The sequence below is a fragment of the Pseudophryne corroboree genome, chromosome 4 (genome assembly GCF_028390025.1).
Source record: "Pseudophryne corroboree isolate aPseCor3 chromosome 4, aPseCor3.hap2, whole genome shotgun sequence".
NCBI classification, from domain to species: domain Eukaryota; kingdom Metazoa; phylum Chordata; class Amphibia; order Anura; family Myobatrachidae; genus Pseudophryne; species Pseudophryne corroboree.
The window spans coordinates 492,508,101-492,531,673 of NC_086447.1; the positions used below are offsets into that span (position 1 = coordinate 492,508,101).

The 23,573-nt window shown below is 43.5% G+C and overlaps 1 protein-coding gene across 2 annotated transcripts in view; it reads right to left on the reverse strand.

Annotated features, from left to right (window-relative positions):
• Positions 1–23,573, reverse strand: part of CDK19 (cyclin dependent kinase 19) — a 589,804-nt gene that overhangs the window by 241,407 nt on the left and 324,824 nt on the right. For both annotated transcript variants that reach the window (XM_063917135.1, XM_063917136.1), the window contains exon 3: positions 17,034–17,144. In XM_063917135.1, the coding sequence (XP_063773205.1) occupies positions 17,034–17,144 (111 nt within the window). The remainder of the gene's footprint in view (positions 1–17,033; positions 17,145–23,573) is intronic.

Here is a 23,573-nt window from a genome sequence, read left to right on the forward strand (position 1 = left end):
AACCCAGGCACATATACTACTGCTCTCTCCTTGTGTGCAGACGTATGTGCAGGAGCTCCTGAGCTCCAGAGCCTAGCAGTGCAGCAGAGTGAGAGTGCCCGCCCCCCTGCAGGATTCCTGGGCAGGAGTTGCTGCTCTTAGCAGGGGGAGAGTGGAAGTTTCAGCAGGTGGAAGGCCCGGGCCCGGGGCTGCTGCCTTCGGGTCCCAGAGGTATGAAGAAGGGGCAGGCATCCCTCACGCCACCCCCTTCCCCAGCTGTAGGGGTTGGGGGACAGGAAGGGACGGTGGAATCAGCCAGCCAGCCACGGATTACAAGGAGTACCAGCAGTGTTGCCGGAGCCCCTGTGAAGCAGCAGGGATCGGCAGGAAGATTGTGTACCCCTAAGCCTGTGGAAGGCACCTCTGCCAGTAAGTTTACTGGTGGGGACGGTACAGTCGCCACAGCGGCTGAGCCTCCAGGCAAGGAAGGGGTTAATGTCAATGTAACAGAAGATATCTCAGATACAGAGGACTCAGACTGTGATGATGATGTTTCAGAGGAAGATTACTGGGTCCATTTAGGCCTAAAGGAATTAATGGCAGAAGCTGCTAAACTTAAATCCCGGTATTATGCTCGCAAGAGAAAGTGTAATACAATTGGCAATTTGGAGCGGGTCAGGATCCAGGGTGAAATGGATGAAATACAAGCAACCATGTGTAATATAAAGGGCAGAATTACATCTCTGAAGGAATCTGAAGGAAAGAAAAAAAAGGCAAAAGTTTCCATACCAGCAGGGAAGGAGTTAACTGCAGTGCATAGAAATCAGGTTACACCCTCATCAAAGGAGTTGATTCACCTGGAAAAGGAAGAGGGTGTGGAGATGGAGGAATCCCCAGCTATTGATGAGCTCCAGAGTGTGACTGTCCAGGAAGAGGCTGTGGTTTTTCTGGATACAGCATCATCGGCTGCTATGGAGACGGAAGCAGAGGCGAGGGGAGCAGACGGCGGCTCGGGAATCCCTGGTGGTGCACCAAGCAAGGTAAGATCTGTGCAGGTGTTGTCAGGAGGGGATTCCCGGGGGTTACCCGTGGCTTCCAAGGTGCCGGGCAATGGTAGCAGTAATGAAAATGCTGTTATAGGTGACAGGCCGGTGAGGACCGGAGGGCAGGATCCGGCGTCGGGTCTATGCAGGGCGCAGGGTGGCATGGAGGATGAACCTGTTAACATTTTGCTTGAATCTGATGCAGGTCCTAGTGTAATTGTGCAGGCTGTGTCCAAAGAAGTGCAGGGAGGTGTGGGAATGGCAGTGAGGAAAACTGTAATAACTGATGGTTTGGCTCAAGGTCTGCCAGCTCTAGATCCAGAGACTTTGGATGCTGGTGAGAAAGTAGTTGCAGAGTCAATGTATGGTAACATTCCAGCTCCTGCCAGGGTGAAGGAAGCATTGTCGTTAATCAGTGCAGAAGTAAAGAAAAAGAATTCTAAAGACATTCCAGAAGGAAAGGATAAAAATGTAGGGGGAAAACTGCAAAGTGAAAATGTCAATTTAGCTCCTCTTGTTTCTTTGTCAGTGACAGAGGGTGGAGGGAGTGCGGGTAAGCCTAACCCTGATGAAATGTCTTATGCACAGAAGGCGGCAGATATGGGGAAAAATTCTGGAAATAAGGATACAAGATTTGGTGGTGGTAGTGGTGGCCAGAGAGTGAGACGGAACCTAGTACAGTTTAGGTGGGTGGGTGATGGTGACCCCCCACCTAAGACTGATTTTCTAAGGTTAATTTTTTCTCTTGGGGTTACTTACAGAGATTTATATGCCTGTATTCACCCTATAAAATCTGTTGAGTATAATGTCAGCTTTTATAATAAGCAAACATTGTTTATTTTTTGGAGAAAGTGGTCTGTAAACAAGGACAAGAATGGTTACTGTAAGTATGAGGCGGATTTGATGGAGAAGCAAAATGACATAAAAGTGACCATCCTGGTCCGCAATGAATCTATACCTATGGAAGATATCAGGTTTTAGTTAAGCAGGCAATGTGAATTGCAATCTGACATTAGGAAAACGGACCACACAATGGGGGTGTGGGGAGGTGCTTGGTTGGCCAGTGTACGTCTGTATCCTGGGGAGACCGGTGTGCGTCATATTCCATCTGCTGCGTACATAGGTCGAGACCGGGTGCAGATATTTTATACTGGTCAACCAAGGACATGTTTTAAGTGTGGTGAGGCTGGCCACCTCAGTGGTGACTGTGGGGGTGTGAAATGTTCGATGTGTGGGGAGAGTGGACATACTTCTAGAACATGTAATAAGGTGAAATGTAACCTTTGTGGGGAGATGGGACATCCCTACAGTCGTTGCCCCATGGCAAATCATAACAACAGGGGTTGCATGAATTTTGAGGAAGGTAGTAGTTCAGAAATGGGAATTACTAGGGGTGGAGTAGTTAAAGTGAACAAAGAGAAAGAAATGTCATGGGAAATTGGCAAAATAGTGTCAGAAGGAAGCAAAGTTCAGCCTCAGGGCCAATCACAGCCTCAATCCCAGTCCCAATCCTGGTTTCAGGTGGGAAAAAAAGGTGTAAAAACAACAAAGAGGAAAGTGCAGGAAGAGGTGATTCTTTCAAATAGGTTTGGCGTATTGACAGATGAGGAAGATGAGGGAGAAGTGGTTCTAAAAAAAGGGGAACCAAGACTTAAACCTAGAAGACAGAGAAGAAAGAACAAAGAAAGGAAAGAAGTAATTAAGATGGTAGGGAAGAGAAGGAGGGAGGAGGGAGAAGGGAATACAGACAGTGAAATAGAGGATGTTGCAGCAGAAAGTTTAGAGTGGGATCCAATAGGGATTGAATTGGAGCAAAGAAAAGAGGAGGAGGAGTTTGGGAAGCCACTGTTTGAGGATGAGGAGGTAGGTTTGGAGGTGGTTGCTGCTGAGGAGGAAGTGATGGTGATAGGGAAAGAGGCAGAGAGTGAATCTGAGAGTCAGAGCAATCAAAATAATGTGTCTGGCCCTGGGTCACTGGATGCAAGGGAACCCCCTGACCCTGGTCCTAAAGAGGCTGGTGCGGGTGTGGATGTGGTGGTGATTGAGGAAGTGAATGGGGTGGCATGTATGGATTGTGGTGTTGGTGGTGGGGGTGGTGGTGATAACTAGAGTAATGTATGTGCATAGTCCATTTCAACAATCTGGAACCATGGATCCCCATCCTATTCGATGTGCCACAATGAATGTGACTTCCGTGTTATCCGTACGTGCTCGTTATCTGGCTTTTGAGTTTTTTGACAACCAGAACGTGGACATCTTGTTCTTACAAGAGACCCGGATCAACAGATTAGCAGCCCTTCACAAAGCTAAAAGTGAGTGGAGGCGCGGGCCCTCTTTTTGGTCTCTTGCTGCTGAGCCGTACGGTGAGGTGGCGGTACTTTTTACCGACATGGTAACCGTGCGCAAGGTTGTTGAGTTACAAGTGGGAAGGTGTATGATTTTGGATGTCACTTTAAGAGGACATAACCTTAGGCTTATCAATATCTATGGCCCCCAGTCTCGCTGGGATAGGAAATGTCTTTTTGAAATGGTTAAACCCTTTCTTTTCACGGCCCAGCAAGTCATCTTTGGGGGCGATTTCAACGCCATCATTAGGCCAAAAGACAGGGGAGGCTCCGGAGGACTGAGGCTGGGCTATGATGAGAATTTTTTAGTTAGTATGGCTAGTCAGGCAGGTATGGTTGATGTACACGTTAAACATCAACCAGACCTCACGGGGTACACTTACTTTTGTGGTCAGCGCAGATCTAGAATAGACAGGTTTTTTGTTAAGGAGTCCTCAAGCACTTTACCTTCAGAGGTAAAGTTTGTAGAGTTCTCCGATCACGGGTACTTAAGTTTTGTTTTGAATGCCTCGCAATCCTTCCAGAAAGGAAGGGGTTTGTGGCGTCTGAATGCTGAGCTTCTCAAGGAAGAGGAAATGAGACAGTCTTTCAGGGAGTTTTTTCAGGCGCAGGAGTCACTGTTGGGGGCTGGTTGGAGTAGATCGGAGTGGTGGGAGGAAGTAAAAAAGAGAGCCCGAAGTCTTTTCAGGAGGCTAGTAGTCAAAAGAAACTTGGTTAAAAAAAATACCTACTATACTCTAAGAAGGAGATTAGATTTCCTGATCTCTGAACAGGGGGATAGTGGGGAAATCTCCCGGGTGAAATCACAGATGAGAGAACATCAGTATAGCCGTCTATCTTCTTTGATTTTGGAGAGGGATTACGGAAAGTACCACTCCCCGGATCCCTACCAGAGTTGTAGAAGGGGGATTGATGTTAAAGAGATAAGAGGGCTTGTTGATGGAGAGGGTGTGCTTCAGAAGGGCGAAGAAGGCATCCTAAAAGTCATCAGGTCCTATTACGCTGAACTCTTGTCTGCGAAGGCACTTGACAGAGAAACGATGGAGGCATTTCTGAGGGAGACACCTGGTCTTGTGGAGCCAGATGCTTCTTTTGACTGTTTGAACAGCGAAATAGGTGTGGAGGAGGTCAGAGAGGCAATTGGCGGGTTAACTCCCAAAAAATCTCCAGGACCAGATGGTTTAACAGCTGAATTCTATAAAGAATTCTCAGATATCCTGGCTCCTCGTCTTACGGAAGTATATAATACTAGCCTGGGTGAGGGTGAACTCCCTCCTTCCATGAGACAGTCAGCTCTTATTTTGCTGTCCAAAGGTAAGGACCCGGTCCATATTGAGAACTGGCGCCCCATCGCTCTTCTCAATACGGACAGAAAGATTCTGGCAAAAATCTTTTTCAACAGGCTAAGGGAATTTTCAGAACTTGTACTTTCACCTTCCCAGCACTGTACTGTAAAGGGCCGCAGTACCTTTACTGCTGTCCTTGGTGTCCGGGAGGCTCTTGAAAGGTGCAGGGCTGGAAAGTTGAATAAGTTTCTGCTGGCATTGGATCAGTCTAAGGCTTTTGATCGGGTCAATCATGAGTACCTGTGGGCCTTACTTGAAAGGTATGGTTTCCCTATAAGGGCGGTAAATTGGTTGAAAGTTTTGTATAAAAAGGCCGAGAGCTTCCCACTTGTGAATGGTTGGGTAGGGCCTGCATTTCCAGTAGACTCTGGTGTTCGTCAGGGGTGTCCCCTGAGCCCTCTTTTGTACGTGTTTGCAATCGATCCTTTTATAAGAAGGGTTGAGGGCGGCATGTTGGAAGGGGTGCAGCTGAACCCAGAGTTTCCTTTGAGTGTAGTAGCCTATGCTGATGATGTCACAGTAGTCCTGTCATCGGTGGCAGAGGCACGTGATGTAGACCAACTGATCATGGAATATTCAATTGCTTCGGGTTCCATAATCAATCAGGACAAGTGTGAAGCTTTCTGGATGGGGGAGGAAGGCAACGAGTTTGATCTTCCGGACAGCCTCCCCAGGGCCAGTCAATGTATAAAAATCTTGGGCATCAAATTTGATCATGGTGACTATGCAAGTACAAATTGGGTCGGGAAACTGGATGGTGCAACCCGTAAAGTAAAGAGCTGGATAGGATGGAAGTTCTCTCTGAGGGAAAGGGTGGACCTGTGTAAAACTTACCTGATCCCAATGTTTTTGTATGTCAGCTATGTATGTTTTTTGCCGCAATCTTTGTGGACTAGAATGAATTCCTTGTTTTTTCTACTTTTGTGGGGGAACAAGATGAACATTGTGAAAAGAGGTATCACTTACAGATCGAGGGCAGAAGGGGGCTTGGATATGGTAAACCCCGTAGTCTTCTTTGTAACAGCTTTCTTAAAGCTAAATGTCGGTGGTCTCTGCTTAGAGACGCCCCCTCGGTGGGTAAATGGCTTTAGGGAATGGGTGTCTCCCTTTATTAGAGTATGGTTACAGGATGGCAGACTGAGAATTTTTCGGGCTCAGAGAGGCTACCTCCCGATCTATGTGATCCAGTGTCTGAAAGTGATTAGGCGATGGCGCCTGCAGGTGGGTGATATAAGAGATCTCTCGAGAAAGGAGTTGGGGAAGAGGGTCTTGTGTTCCCACTTTTATGTCCCATTGGCCCTGAAAGAATGCCCAGGTAATGTTCTCACAGAAGGATTGAATCTGGTAAATTCCCAGAGGGTGCCTCTGAAGTTTAGGGATATTGCCTGGTTCTCTTTTCAAGGGAAGCTTTATGTTAGGGGAAACATCAAATTTAGAAGTGCCGATGAACGTGTTTGCCCACGGGAGGAATGTCAAGGGGAGGAGGAGACCATGGACCACTTCTTCTGTAGATGTCCCTTTAACATAAAGGTTTACAAAACAGTGTCGGGTGCCATAGGCATCCCTTGCCTTTCGGGGCTCAGTTACCCGGAATGGGTCTACGGGGCATTCAAAGGGTATGGGGGCTTTGATTTAGGCACAATTTTTTTAGTCAGCTTAGCGGTTAGGTTCCACACGTGGCAGGCACGGTGTCTGGTTAGTTTGAGAGGAAAAGTCCTTCCCTGTGAAGAGGTGGTGGGTCGTATTCTTCATGAGGTGAGTCGGATGATGGATCTGGAGAAGAAGAGATTGGACACTGTCAGCTGGTCCAGATTGTGGCGCCAGTTGAAACCCCCTTAGTGGGTGGTGGAAGATATCCTCTTTTCAGTCTCAGGTTCTTTTCTGTCCTGGTCACTTTTTCTCAGCTGATTAGGTTTTGTTGTTTTTTGTTTTTTTTAAAGAAGGGGTTTGCATACACCTTAAAATATGCAGATATGTTACTCTAGTTATAAATATTTGTTGGTAGTCCGGTATGTATGGAGGGTGAAAGGTATGAATGAAGGTAGGATTGTGGATAAATGTGGGAGTGTATGGAGGTGGAGGGTTTATGATAGATGGATAAATGTGTGTTAAATGTTGAGTCAGCTAAGTGGGAAATGTTGGGGGGTTCCCTGAAATGGATTCACAGAAATTATGTGGATCAAGGAAAATGTTTAAAATGAAAGTATGATAAAGTGATGGAAAACATATTTGAGTTATGTAAACGGTAAATATCATGATGTAATGATCTCTATTTATTTATTATGTATATAATTGTAAATATGATTATAATGTTTATATTTTGTTATAAAATGGAAGCTGTGCATAAATAAAAACATGCCCAGGCACATATACTACTGTTCTCTCCTGGTGTAACCCAGGCGCATATACTACTGTTCTCTCCTGGTGTTACCCAGGCGCATATACTACTGCTCTCTCCCGGTGTAACCCAGGCACATATACTACTGCTCTCTCCCGGTGTAACCCAGGCACATATACTACTGTTCTCTCCCGATGTAACCCAGGCGCATATACTTCTGTTCTCTCCTGGTGTAACCCAGGCGCATATACTACTGTTCTCTCCCGGTGTAACCCAGGCGCATATACTACTGCTCTCTCCCGGTGTAACCCAGGCACATATACTACTGTTCTCTCCCGGAGTAACCCAGGCATATATACTACTGTTCTCTCCTGCTGTAACCCAGGCATATATACTACTGTTCTCTCCTGCTGTAACCCAGGCATATATACTACTGTTCTCTCCTGCTGTAACCCAGGCATATATACTACTGTTCTCTCCTGCTGTAACCCAGGCATATATACTACTGTTCTCTCCTGCTGTAACCCAGGCATATATACTACTGTTCTCTCCCGATGTAACCCAGGCACATATACTTCTGTTCTCTCCTGGTGTTACCCAGGCGCATATACTACTGCTCTCTCCCGGTGTAACCCAGGCACATATACTACTGCTCTCTCCCGGTGTAACCCAGGCACATATACTACTGTTCTCTCCCGATGTAACCCAGGCGCATATACTTCTGTTCTCTCCTGGTGTAACCCAGGCGCATATACTACTGTTCTCTCCCGGTGTAACCCAGGCGCATATACTACTGCTCTCTCCCGGTGTAACCCAGGCACATATACTACTGTTCTCTCCCGGAGTAACCCAGGCATATATACTACTTTTCTCTCCTGCTGTAACCCAGGCATATATACTACTGTTCTCTCCTGGTGTAACAAAATCAGCCACGCAGTGTACACGTACGATGCATAGTATTTTGCGGCTGTACCACCCGCACCCCACATTTCCTTTGCTTTAAATACTGCCTGAAGGTGCTGCTCTAGAACCTTCTGGCCGGATGCGACCCTTGTAAGCTTCTTGGCACTGCCAGGCTTTCATGAAGAAGTCACAGAACATGATGGATAATACGGTTTTTGATCAGCATGCTTCCCTGGAACACACAGTTCTGATAGAAACACAGCTGCTCATGGAAATACTTGCACAACTCTGTTCTGCAATATGCCTGGAATGCTTTAATGGTCTTTTAGGTGTGGCTATATATAACAGCAGATCACCTGCGACGAGTCAGCACAGCGTTCCCGTTGGGTCTCTGTTATCCATCATGACTCAGCCTAGTCCTGTCACTTTATGGGGAGACGTAACACCACTGCTTATTACCATGGCGCTGATTCCCATTACCCGAACGTATTGGACCTATAGATCAGCTCCGCAGAACTCACTCAGGGCCGCCTAGTCCTCTCCTTTACAGAGTTTATGAGGATAGGCATATGAATAGCCTTACAAAGAATTAGGGTTCGAAAAGGGTTGAGATTACCTAAAGGATAAATAAAAGGGGCAGACTAGATGGGCCAAGTGGTTCTTATCTGCCGTCACATTCTATGTTTCTATGTTTCTATGAGGTAACATATGCATAATTCAAGTGCACAGTCTACAACCTGATCCTTAGAGCAGGAGATGTGCCCACCGGTAGTTTCCCCTGTACCCCTGTGGGCCAGTCCAAGCCTGTTGTACCGTATCTCACACACACATTTTGAGCACAAAATCTGGAGGCAGAATTAAGATGTGCAATCAGCGTAACATACCAGCCTTATAATATGCAGTCATATTAAATTAGAATATTTTGTTCAGCACTTTCAAACATATGTTTTTCACATTTCTATATTAATGGAAAATGGTAAAAGAGTCATCGATGCACACAAAACTGATTTTATTGTCATTAATTAGGGGAGGCCCAGGAAAGTTGTCTCCTACCCTTAGTTTCTCAAATCTAATTCCCGGTTGAGACTGTACTTAATTATGATGCCTACATAATAGAGGCTAGCTTGTGGCAACGATTGACTACATCGGAAAATGCTGCATTACATTAGTCTTCATTTCGCCACTGCGGGTACTGGGCATAATAAACAACAGTCTAAGAATAGCAGTCATGTAAAGGCAGGTGACTATATTGAGAACAGGCTGTGCTAATCACGTGAGACTTGGCTTAGCATCCAACACAGACCAAGGGAAGCTCAGTTCTCACTAAAAATGTATATAAAAAATCTTCAAGAGTGTTGTTATTATTATTGACAGAACCTATGATTTTGATAGGTGTCATTAGAGTGTGATGGATGCCAGTCCACATTATGAGTAAACTTAACCAGGCTTCAGGTTTAGTAACCGGCAGAAAACAGGATGCAGAGTAAAACAGGGTTACTTGTATGTGCAGATACAGATATTATAACAGCAGTTATACAGTATTAGATGCACACAGAAGTATATGTGGTTCATATTCTATGTGAACAGTGTTATAGCACACTTACATATCCTATGGTAGCGGTGGCTAAATACACCAACAGTGGTGGTGGTAAAACCATACTTGCCTACTTTTGAAAAAGCATTTTAGGGAGATTGTGAAAGCAATGGTCCCTACACCTCTGCGACTGGCCGCTGAGCTTCCTGATGGCCGATATGGCTGGCGGGGTGGTGAGGTTGGGGGGAGGGGGGTTAAGGGGGGGTGACGGTGATGGGGGGAGTGAAGTATCTTTATTCATGCATCGGTCTTCGTTGGTGCCAACACACTGAAAGATATGAACGAGATTGTTTATATCTTTCAGTGAAGTCAGTGAAATCTTTAATTGTGTAGGGCCCTTAACACCTATCAGTGCGGACGTGTACTGCTACATCTGAGAAAGGTGTTTTGAAAATGACTTACATCCAAATGTAAATGAGCCCCAAAGTTAGTTAAGATCTATTTGTTGAAGAAAAGACACTGATATTGTTCAGGATTTGTTCGTGCATTTTGTTTTACAATAGGTTCCATATACTGTAAATGGCCACGAGAAACCTTATTTAAACTGCATGAAGCCATAGGGATCATTGTGCCTTGTAAACAATGCAGGGTAATGGCACTGATGATCCCATATGAATGTATGTACCTCTGATTTCTTTGTTTTCCCAGAGAATGTAATAGCTATAATGGGGTAAAGTCAGTGGTGCAAGTAGAAATATTTTCTTAGTGTTACTGAGTGCCAAAAAATGGTCGTGGTCATGTGTTGTGAGGGTGTGTGGCCACATGCCGCTAGTGGGAGTGGCTACACGACACTAGCAGCTTGGCAACAAGACGCAGACCCTTTTTTGGGGGAATCTGGAGGCAAGGCTAAAAATATATAGTAATGCCTCCAGTATAATAGAAATATATAGTGATACATCCAGTATAATAGAAATATATAGTAATGCCCCCAATTTAATAACAATATATAGTAATGCCTCCATTATAACAGGAAAATACAGCCACTGTCGCACTCCCAGTAACCCTGACAAAGTGGGAGGAGCTGTCATGCTGCCAAGCACCATGGTCTTGTTGCTTTGTGGCACATTATAATTGTGGTAATGGCAAAGTGTGTGGCAGGTGGTACTGCATACCCGCTGCCAAATTCTTAAGGGTAACCCACCACCTCAATAGACCCTGCCTCTATTAGGGCTGCTTCCAGAAATCTCCCCCGGGCAGGTTTTCCATCCCAATCCACCCCTGTTATTACCCCAATATTTTCCTCCATTGTGTTAAGAGATCTATATGCTGTTTATTACATACAGCTGTTAGTATTAAAGTTTAGAGGTAAGTGTAATGCATAGTCTTATAACTAGACCATGAGTAAGTCTTTTGGAAACTGATACATCCAGTTGAAACACCATATTATGGGGGTCATTTATCGACGAGTGATAACACTCGTTGCGTATGATATATGGGGGAAGATCATGGACGTGCGGTGAGGTAAATGGCTCAGAAGGCACTGGCTAGAACCAGAACCAGATTTACGCACCATAAATGAGCCAAAGGGTGCATGTGGGTATTATACACAGGTGCAGCAGTATAAACTGCTGAAAATTTGGTGGGTTTTGATCATTTTGCGGAAAAGATGTGTGGAAAATGGTGATAGACTTTTTACTCCAGAGTTTTGACTAGACAAATTATTAGAATAATACAAAGAAGATATTTCTAATATATTCTTTGTATTGTACATATACTTTATATAGTCAAAACTCTGGCTTATAAGTTAGTATGACTTCACTGCACGTCACTGGGGTAGGTATACTACAGCGGCACATCTTATGCTGCTATAGCTCTTCCTGCTTCACCTCATTACTGAGGCGAAGCAGGACGGTACATCTATGTGATGTAAGAACATCTCGTTTGCTGTAGTAGAGGAGTGAAAACTCCCCCATCTGGCGAGCACAGCACATCAGCTTAATGCTGATGCGCTGTGTCTCTCCCCCCAACCGGCTCCGGGATGCATGCACGAGATCTCACTACTCTCACGAAATCTCACATGCAGCACGGAGGCGGCAGTCGCCAAAGCCAGGAACAGAACTGTCCCTGCTGTTGAGAAAAGGCAACGTCACCTGCAGCTGTCGAGATACATAGCTGCAGGTGTTGGAACAGTCAGTTCATACACTGCCCTGCATATTGGCATACTATCTTCTATATAGCAGCGCCGATATATAGACAGGCTCATAGTGCCCCTGTCACTGAACACAAACCGACGCTGTGATACATGGGGGAGAAGTGGTACCAGTGCACATAACGTGCCATAATACCACTTCTCCCCATATCGACCTGGCATACATTTACCCCAGGGTGCTCCAGCCAATTAGCTCCTGTCGTGTGTTTAGCTCCTAACTGTTATGCATTTTAAAAAATAGATAAAAATTGGGAGCTGAGTGGCTGTAGAACCATTTATCATATGCAATGAGTTTTATCACTCGTTGATAAATGGGTCCCATTTGCTTTTTATTTTTTATCTGCAGATGGAGATGTAGGGGGTGATTCAGACCTGATCGTAGATGTGTTAAATTTAGCACAACTACGATCAGAGTCCCTGACATGCGGGGGGACGCCCAGAACAGGGCTAGTCCGCCTCACATATCAGGCCCTGCCCCATTGCACAAGTACAAAAGCATCGCATAGCGGCGATGCTTTTGTACTGGTAGAGAAGCTCCCCACCAGCGCATCTCCTGCGCGCTGGCAGGGAGCTACGCATCGCTGCTCGGGTCGCAGCGGCTGCGTGTAATGTCATGCAGCCGCCGCGGCCCGCCCCCCCCAATGGTCAAGGCACGCCTGCGTTCCCCGGCCCGCGCCCCCTAAACGGCGGCCAAACGCCGCCGGCCCACCCCCTCCCGCCTCTGCCTTTCAATCAGGCAGAGGCGATCACAGGGCTAAGACAGCCGCGACTGGCTGACATGCGCCGGCGCACTTCAGACCTGATCACTGCTGTGCAAATACGCACAGCAGCAATCAGGTCTGAATTAGCCCCCATAGTGCACTAAATAGGAGTATAAATGTGCCGTTAAAAGACCAATTTATATTATTAACAAATGAAAGTGAAGACGTATAGAGCGCTGATAGCTGCCTAATGACTGTTCAGTGAAAACAGGTGTCACCACACACCCAGATACAATTTGAAAAGAAAAGAATATCACCAAGTTGTCTTCAGGCGCTGATAAAATTCATATGGGGTACTTCTAGATGACCTGTTTATCATCAAATTTTGACCCTGAAATAAAAAATATAAAATACAAATAGTGTAATACTGATAACATAAAACCAAAATTGCATATGTGTGTAGGTAGAATCCGTACCATAAGGTATTGTCTAATTAATAGACAATATGCGCATTGAGGGGGAGAGGATATGATCCTTATTGTAGTTCCAAATTTTCATCCATACATCACTCCATTTATAGAATTCTCATTAAAAGGATAAAAGCAAACATAGTATAATATTGCTTTAATTAAGAATTAAAAAAGGCCAGATTGAATGGCTGGACTCTCACCATATGACAGAATAAACAAGGCAGATAGAAATAACAACCAGGCGTCCCCAGCACCTCGCAATTCCTCCTATGGATCCGTTCCAGACTCCAAACGACCATGAGCCAACGCGTTTCAATACTTCTCAGTATCTTTTTCAAGGCATATGTTTTCCCCTCCCAAGGATATCCTACTTATACCCCTCTTAATGATGACATCATATCCCATGTGAAAAACCTATTACCAGACATGGATCAACTAACTTCTAAACATTCTATATGTAACAACAGTGTGCACCCAATCCACATTTGCTGTAAGGGTATTCATTACTCCCATCTTGGGCGCCAAAATTCCCCCTCATTAGAGTGCACCAGGACCTAACTTCCGTGTTCACCGGTTCATTGATATACGTCATGTCCGCCCGCTGGCCCGCATGTGCGTTCCACCGCTATTTCCGGAAACGGCGTCTCCCCGCATGCGTCATATCCGGCCGCGGCGAGCTTTTGCGTTCCACCTCTGGTTCCGGACATATCATTACCGCTGAACCGCCCTGTATTTTCTCTCCATGATTGTCTATTGGAGTACTACGTCAAACGGGTTGTCCTCTGATATTTAGTGTACCATCTTTGAGGGGATCATTCCAAACTCAGTGAAATACCCAAAATATGAAGATAAAAAATAAAAAATAATATATGAGATAAAAAAATACATATTTTTACACATTTAATACAGATAAAAAACGTTAATGAAAACCTATAAATCCATCACTTATAAAAACCATTTAAGTTCAAAGTCTTTGTTAATGCCATTAGGGGCTAATGTGCTAAAATTATGTATCATGCTCATTTCACATTTTGCTAATTTAACTGCAATGTCGCCCCCTCTGGCATCGGAAGAGACCTTTTTTAAGACAAAAAAATTCTTCATGTGTTTAGTATCACAATTGTTGGTTTCTTTAAAATGTTTGGAAAGTGCATGAGTGTCTAAACCTTTCCGAATGTCCCTTATATGTTCCCCCAATCTGACCTTGACAGCTCTACTTATCCTACCTATATAAAATTTCCCACATGAACATTCAATGGCATAAACGACATTAAAAGAATGACATGTTAAAAATTGGTTAATTTTATGTTTCTTCTTATTTATCTCCACCTCAACTAATTTATTTCCAAAGGTGATGGGTATATTTTTGCATCCAACACAACTCCCACACCGAAAAAATCCCTTTGTTAACACATTTCCCTTTTTTGTGGAAGGTGGGCAGAGACTCTTTACTAATTTGGTTTTTAGATTGGGTGCTCTTTTAAAGATTCAATTCGGATTATCTGGTAATTCCCTTCCTATCACTGGATCTTTTTTCAGTATTTTCCAGTGTTTTTTTTTTAAACTCTTTTCACCTGATGGTGCTGAGAAGTATAGTTAGTGATAAAAGACCATTTAAAAACATCATTATTCTTATCATCTTTCCTACTTTCTGTTTTCTTTAACAAATCTTCCCTATTTATGGAATTCACCTTTTCAAGGGAATCTATAATGGCCTGATCTTTATATCCACTTCCCTTGAAATTCAAAGACATTTCATTTGCTTGAGTTAAAAATACATCTCTATCTGTACAATTTATTTTTAATCTTTTAAGGTGGCTGGATACCATACCAATTAGTCAATTTAAAAGATTAAAGAAAGTAGGAAAGATGATAAGAATAATGATGTTTTTAAATGGTCTTTTATCACTAACTATACTTCTCAGCACCATCAGGTGAAAAGATTTAAAAAAAAACACTGGAAAATACTGAAAAAAGATCCAGTGATAGGAAGGGAATTACCAGATAATCCGAATTGGATCTTTAAAAGAGCACCCAATCTAAAAACCAAATTAGTAAAGAGTCTCTGCCCACCTTCCCCAAAAAAGGGAAATGTGTTAACAAAGGGATTTTTTCGGTGTGGGAGTTGTGTTGGATGCAAAAATATACCCAACACCTTTGGAAATAAATTGGTTGAGGTGGAGATAAATAAGAAGAAACATAAAATTAACCAATTTTTAACATGTCATTCTTTTAATGTCGTTTATGCCATTGAATGTTCATGTGGGAACTTTTATATAGGTAGGACAAGTAGAGCTGTCAAGGTCAGATTGGGGGAACATATAAGGAACATTCGGAAAGGTTTAGACACTCATGCACTTTCCAAACATTTTAAAGAAACCCACAATTGTGATACTAAACACATGAAGAATTTTTTTGTCTTAAAAAAGGTCTCTTCCGATGCCAGAGGGGGCGACATTGCAGTTAAATTAGCAAAATGTGAAATGAGCATGATACATAATTTTAGCACATTAGCCCCTAATGGCATTAACAAAGACTTTGAACTTAAATGGTTTTTATAAGTGATGGATTTATAGGTTTTCATTAACGTTTTTTATCTGTATTAAATGTGTAAAAATATGTATTTTTTATCTCATATATTATATTTTATTTTTTATCTTCATATTTTGGGTATTTCACTAAGTTTGGAATGATCCCCTCAAAGATGGTACACTAAATATCAGAGGACAACCCGTTTGACGTAGTACTCCAATAGACAATCATGGAGAGAAAATGCGGGGCGGTTCAGCGGTAACGATATGTCCGAAACCAGAGGTGGAACGCAAAAGCTCGCCGCGGCCGGATATGACGCATGCGGGGAGACGCCGTTTCCGGAAATAGCGGTGGAACGCACATGCGGGCCAGCGGGCGGACATGACGTATATCAATGAACCGGTGAACACGGAAGTTAGGTCCTGGTGCACTCTAATGAGGGGGAATTTTGGCGCCCAAGATGGGAGTAATGAATACCCTTACAGGAAATGTGGATTGGGTGCACACTGTTGTTACATATAGAATGTTTAGAAGTTAGTTGATCCATGTCTGGTAATAGGTTTTTTTACATGGGATATGATGTCATCATTAAGAGGGGTATAAGTAGGATATCCTTGGGAGGGGAAAACATATGCCTTGAAAAAGATACTGAGAAGTATTGAAACGCGTTGGCTCATGGTCGTTTGGAGTCTGGAACGGATCCATAGGAGGAATTGCGAGGTGCTGGGGACGCCTGGTTGTTATTTCTATCTGCCTTGTTTATTCTGTCATATGGTGAGAGTCCAGCCATTCAATCTGGCCTTTTTTAATTCTTAATTAAAGCAATATTATACTATGTTTGCTTTTATCCTTTTTATGAGAATTCTATAAATGGAGTGATGTATGGATGAAAATTTGGAACTACAATAAGGATCATATCCTCTCCCGATCAATGCGCATATTGTCTATTAATTAGACAATACCTTATGGTACGGATTCTACCTACACACATATGCAATTTTGGTTTTATGTTATCAGTATTACACTATTTGTATTTTATATTTTTTATTTCAGGGTCAAAATTTGATGATAAACAGGTCATCTAGAAGTACCCCATATGAATTTTATCAGCGCCTGAAGACAACTTGGTGATATTCTTTTCTTACAATTTATATTATTGTACATGTTAATCCTTATAGGGCCTATTTATCAAGTCATATTTGTGGGTGTTTTTGGGGAGTGGAGTATTATTTATCCCCTGAATGTATCTACTGGACACTGCCGCCGATATCAGAGATATGTCCAGCAGTGCACTCTGAGACACAGTGCATGTCTGCACTCTCAGTATACCCTTACTGCAATGTTCCCGCCATCCAAACCACACCCTACCTCTTAAAGATGGGGGGGGGGGGGGTGATCTCTGTTACTGTGCCCCTCACAGTAATGTAAGAGCAGCTCAATTTTGGACAACAAATGCCTAAAGTAATATAGTGTCGGTGGCATGTAAAAAAAAGCCAGGTGGAACGCCCATGAAATGTATAAATGTTATCTAGAAATGCAATACAAGAAATATTTAAAATGCTTGAGAAGTATTTTTGTTTTGAGTAAAAAGTGCATTGTATAAACAAAATATACTGGACTGTGACAAACTTACCCACAGATCATGCTCTGCATAATCAAACAGCAGCCATACTTTTCTGTCACTGTGAGACAGGAATACTTTCTGTAATGCAATCACATTTGGATGCTTCAATTCACGCAGCAGCTGCAAGAAATTATGAAAAATCCATTTATAGAGAAGACAGCCCCTGTACACATGAAATCCAGTTATAGAGAAGACAGCCCCTGTACACATGAAATCCAGTTATAGAGAAGACAGCCCCTGTACACATGAAATCCAGTTATAGAGAAGACAGCCCCTGTACACATGAAATCCAGTTATAGAGAAGACAGCCCCTGTACACATGAAATCCAGTTATAGAGAAGACAGCCCCTGTACACATGAAATCCAGTTAAAGAGAAGACAGCCCCTGTACACATGAAATCCAGTTATAGAGAAGACAGCCCCTGTACACATGAAATCCAGTTATAGAGAAGACAGCCCCTGTACACATGAAATCCAGTTAAAGAGAAGACAGCCCCTGTACACATGAAATCCAGTTAAAGAGAAGACAGCCCCTGTACACATGAAATCCAGTTAAAGAGAAGACAGCCCCTGTACACATGAAATCCAGTTATAGAGAAGACAGCCCCTGTACACATGAAATCCAGTTAAAGAGAAGACAGCCCCTGTACACATGAAATCCAGTTAAAGAGAAGACAGCCCCTGTACACATGAAATCCAGTTAAAGAGAAGACAGCCCCTGTACACATGAAACCCAGTTAAAGAGAAGACAGCCCCTGTACACATGAAATCCAGTTAAAGAGAAGACAGCCCCTGTACACATGAAATCCAGTTAAAGAGAAGACAGCCCCTGTACACATGAAATCCAGGTAAAGAGAAGACAGCCCCTGTACACATGAAAACCAGTTAAAGAGAAGACAGCCCCTGTACACATGAAATCCAGTTATAGAGAAGACAGCCCCTGTACACATGAAATCCAGGTAAAGAGAAGACAGCCCCTGTACACATGAAATCCAGTTAAAGAGAAGACAGCCCCTGTACACATGAAATCCAGTTATAGAGAAGACAGCCCCTGTACACATGAAATCCAGTTATAGAGAAGACAGCCCCTGTACACATGAAATCCAGTTATAGAGAAGACAGCCCCTGTACACATGAAATCCAGTTATAGAGAAGACAGCCCCTGTACACATGAAATCCAGTTATAGAGAAGACAGCCCCTGTACACATGAAATCCAGTTAAAGAGAAGACAGCCCCTGTACACATGAAATCCAGTTATAGAGAAGACAGCCCCTGTACACATGAAATCCAGGTAAAGAGAAGACAGCCCCTGTACACATGAAATCCAGTTAAAGAGAAGACAGCCCCTGTACACATGAAATCCAGTTATAGAGAAGACAGCCCCTGTACACATGAAATCCAGTTATAGAGAAGACAGCCCCTGTACACATGAAATCCAGTTATAGAGAAGACAGCCCCTGTACACATGAAATCCAGTTATAGAGAAGACAGCCCCTGTACACATGAAATCCAGTTAAAGAGAAGACAGCCCCTGTACACATGAAATCCAGTTAAAGAGAAGACAGCCCCTGTACACATGAAATCCAGTTAAAGAGAAGACAGCCCCTGTACACATGAAACCCAGTTAAAGAGAAGACAGCCCCTGTACACATGAAATCCAGGTAAAGAGAAGACAGCCCCTGTACACATGAAATCCAGTTATAGAGAAGACAGCCCCTGTACACATGAAATCCAGTTATAGAGAAGACAGCCCCTGTACACATGAAATCCAGTTATAGAGAAGACAGCCCCTGTACACATGAAATCCAGTTATAGAGAAGACAGCCCCTGTACACATGAAATCCAGTTAAAGAGAAGACAGCCCCTGTACACATGAAATCCAGTTATAGAGAAGACAGCCCCTGTACACATGAAATCCAGTTATAGAGAAGACAGCCCCTGTACACATGAAATCCAGTTAAAGAGAAGACAGCCCCTGTACACATGAAATCCAGTTATAGAGAAGACAGCCCCTGTACACATGAAATCCAGGTAAAGAGAAGACAGCCCCTGTACACATGAAATCCAGGTAAAGAGAAGACAGCCCCTGTACACATGAAATCCAGTTAAAGAGAAGACAGCCCCTGTACACATGAAATCCAGTTATAGAGAAGACAGCCCCTGTACACATGAAATCCAGTTATAGAGAAGACAGCCCCTGTACACATGAAATCCAGTTAAAGAGAAGACAGCCCCTGTACACATGAAAACCAGTTAAAGAGAAGACAGCCCCTGTACACATGAAATCCAGTTATAGAGAAGACAGCCCCTGTACACATGAAATCCAGGTAAAGAGAAGACAGCCCCTGTACACATGAAATCCAGTTATAGAGAAGACAGCCCCTGTACACATGAAATCCAGTTAAAGAGAAGACAGCCCCTGTACACATGAAATCCAGTTAAAGAGAAGACAGCCCCTGTACACATGAAATCCAGTTAAAGAGAAGACAGCCCCTGTACACATGAAATCCAGTTAAAGAGAAGACAGCCCCTGTACACATGAAATCCAGTTAAAGAGAAGACAGCCCCTGTACACATGAAATCCAGTTAAAGAGAAGACAGCCCCTGTACACATGAAATCCAGGTAAAGAGAAGACAGCCCCTGTACACATGAAAACCAGTTAAAGAGAAGACAGCCCCTGTACACATGAAATCCAGTTATAGAGAAGACAGCCCCTGTACACATGAAATCCAGGTAAAGAGAAGACAGCCCCTGTACACATGAAATCCAGTTAAAGAGAAGACAGCCCCTGTACACATGAAATCCAGTTATAGAGAAGACAGCCCCTGTACACATGAAATCCAGTTATAGAGAAGACAGCCCCTGTACACATGAAATCCAGGTAAAGAGAAGACAGCCCCTGTACACATGAAATCCAGTTAAAGAGAAGACAGCCCCTGTACACATGAAATCCAGTTATAGAGAAGACAGCCCCTGTACACATGAAATCCAGTTATAGAGAAGACAGCCCCTGTACACATTAAATCCAGTTATAGAGAAGACAGCCCCTGTACACATTAAATCCAGTTATAGAGAAGACAGCCCCTGTACACATGAAATCCAGTTAAAGAGAAGACAGCCCCTGTACACATGAAATCCAGTTAAAGAGAAGACTTTACACATGCGCATTATTAACAACAACCTAAAAACAAACAAAAAATAAATAAATAATTTTAATCCACATATATGATTTATTCTTACAAATGTTTATTGCACCATTTTTGCGGTGTAATTCACTTCACAGTGTCTATGGATGAACAGACCGTGCATTCACTGAAATCAGAGTCCTGTTTCAGACCATTCACACCTATTTATTGTTATTTGCTGAACATCACTTAACGTGGATGTTTTTGTTGGCTGAGAACATATTTATAAGAATGCAGCTCAATTCACTTGGGACTAAAGATATCATTGCATAAAGTTCATCAAGTCCCAGTAATTTCACTAGTTCCTATATAAAACTGTATATACTTTAGGGGACAGATAATTTGTTGTACGTTCTATAAAAACACACACACACACACACACACACACACACACACACACACACATATATATACTATGCATTTATTGGCCTGATCCACGATAATGTGCTTAATATATGTCAAGCTTAAGCACTACATGTTTCTGATTCTTTGTACCACAGTTCTCATTAAATTGCTGTAACCCATACAGTGATTATGGCCAGGGCAGTAGAGAGCCTGGCTGGGCCTAGGTACTTTTCTGGGGGCAGGGCCTAATCACAGGAGGTGTGGTTATGTAGCCTTAGAAATAAATACAGAAAAAATTGTATTTTAAGCACCTCCCTGGCCATACTGCAGCCCATCATACAGCAGGCTGTGCTGGCCCGGGGGGAGAATAGCTGCAGCTGCCAGATGAGGAGGGGAAGACCTGGGCCCCCACTGGGCCCCTCCATCAGACCTGGGCAATTAGTACCCTCTCTCTCCCCACCCCCTCTAGGCACCACTGATTATGGCAGCCAGGTAGGAGATGCGGAGCATGGCACAGCCTAGTAGGTGTGGTATACATAGGTTGGAGACGTTGGGGGAAATGGTGCTGAAACCTATCTTTGTGGCTCTGTCCCCTGCTATACAAAGCTGGGATTTACTTCACTTCAAAGCAGGGGCATCGCCACTTCTGAATGCTTCATGAAATTGCCATGGCAACTGCGCACAGGGGGCCTGATTAAGATGTGGATGGAGGTGCTGCACATAGCGCAAGGTACTGATGTTCAGTACTTCGCGCATGCGGTGGACTAATACTGCACACTTGCAGTCAGGTCTGCGACATTGGTCGCACTATGGCTGCAGATTGTTAGTGATTGACAGTCTGCTGTAATTTTGGGGACAGAGAAGGGGCAATGACAGTCGCAGTTTCCTAAAATGGAGGCGTGATGCCTTCATTTAGGGGGAGTGATGAGGCAAGTATCTCCATCAGAAGACAGAGATTTCTTGTCCGCTTTGTTGTATGCGTTGGCTTATGCGATGCCATCCAGCGGTGTCAAGGGTGATTCCATGCTGGGTCATCGGACACAGCAAGATTCAATGATTCAATGCTGGGTCATCGGACACAGCAAGATTCAATGATTCAATGCTGGTCATCGGACACAGCAAGATTCAATGATTCAATGCTGGGTCATCGGACACAGCAAGATTCAATGATTCAATGCTGGGTCATCGGACACAGCAAGATTCAATGATTCAATGCTGGGTCATCGGACACAGCAAGGATCACAAATGCAGTAGGAGGCGTCTACATATAGCAGACTCCTCCTACCGCATTACCATACTAGTGCTATCGCTGTTGCTTTCATTTAAGCAGCAGTAATAGCACCTACTGTATAACTACATCTGAATCAGGCCCCAAATGCGGATAGCTTGCCTACAGTACTTTTTCAGGCGTCTGAGAGAACTACTCTAGATTCAGGAGTCTCTCAGATGTTTTGGTAGCGCAGGTATGCATGCTGTAACCTAATTACTGACATTTATTGTAACTATCATATTTTTAGATTAAATTCTAGGAAATAAGGGGAGAAAAGTTACATTTCTAAAAACAAGATTTTGCCATTAATTTATTGATCAATTCCAAATGCACACAATTTGCACAAAGCTTATTACAACTGATAGGGTTAATTACATATATGTTTATATTCAAATATGTTATTGTAAAATAAAAAGATGTCACTTTAAAATAATAAATATTACATACTTTAAATGTCTTTTTAACCAACTTGCTTAAACAATGTTATTTGTTTTAAAATGTTCTCATAACAAAATATTTGATATGGACATAAACTGCTGGGGACATAAACCTTTGTTTATAAGGGGAAGAGTCATCTTAAAGACATATTTAGTGTTTGATAGTTTTAAAATAAATATATTTAGCTAAATTTTTATATTTTTCTGCAATGTAATTAAAAGATCATTCTGATAATGTACAAAATTGACTACAGTTATACCCCTTGTAGTCCCCTTGTACACCGCCAGCATATAACATGGGTTATTGTACATGAATGCGCATAAACAGGGTTGCTGGTTGGTGTAAAAGAGTTGGAATAGTCCGGGTCGAGTGACCCGGTATTCCAACTCGGGCAGTTTGCAGGGATGAACACGCGTTCAACATGGCAAACTCTGCTGTGTAAACCGTAGTGAGGTCGCATCGACCCAGCATCCCGTTTACAGTGAATGTAAGGGCGGCGCTTGGACATCATGTAATCTCCAAGCGCCGCCCCCGCCGCGTCACTGGCAACGTCACCAACCCGGTTGGTAACTGCAGTGTGAAAGGGGGCTGACGCAGGCTGCAGCCGGGTAGCACTCGTGTCAGGCTCCTGGCTGCGACCCGCGTTATAGGTCTAAAACTGAAAAAATTACTCTACAGACTCACTAAACAAAGGCAGGAACATATAAATCACAAATGTACAGGGATGCATTAAATACCAGCCAACTGAATGACCACTTCACTTATATAACAGTGTGTTGCATGTAAGGGAGCCAATCCCAGGATCAGCAGGATCACTGGATTTTAGCCGGATCCTGGGATTTCCTGGATTACAGAGAGCATGTGCAGAGTTGTTTTCTGCTGGGCATCGATGAGCATTCGGCTCAGATGCTGCCCCATCCTGGGCTGGCTGTATGTGATCTCAGCAGAGGCAGAACTCTGGGAGGCAACAGAGTCATCTGCCGCCGGGCTCCTGCTCTGAAGGGGGGCACCTCTCCTCCCATTCTGTGACACCATTGAATGAAGTTAATTGATACCTGTTGCTGTCTTTTCAGTGGCCGACTTCCTCACTGGTCCCTGCACCTTACAAATCACACCCTCCTTATTATATTGAATATACACATTTTACAAGTGTCACTCCCAGGATTAGAAACCACGACCTATTACACTGGAAGCAGACACCTTACTGATTAAGTTGTTTGCTCCTGTATAGGAAATATGAGCATTTTAACTATATGAAGATACTTCTCTGACAATTACACGTAACTTCATATAGTTAGAATTCTCATGC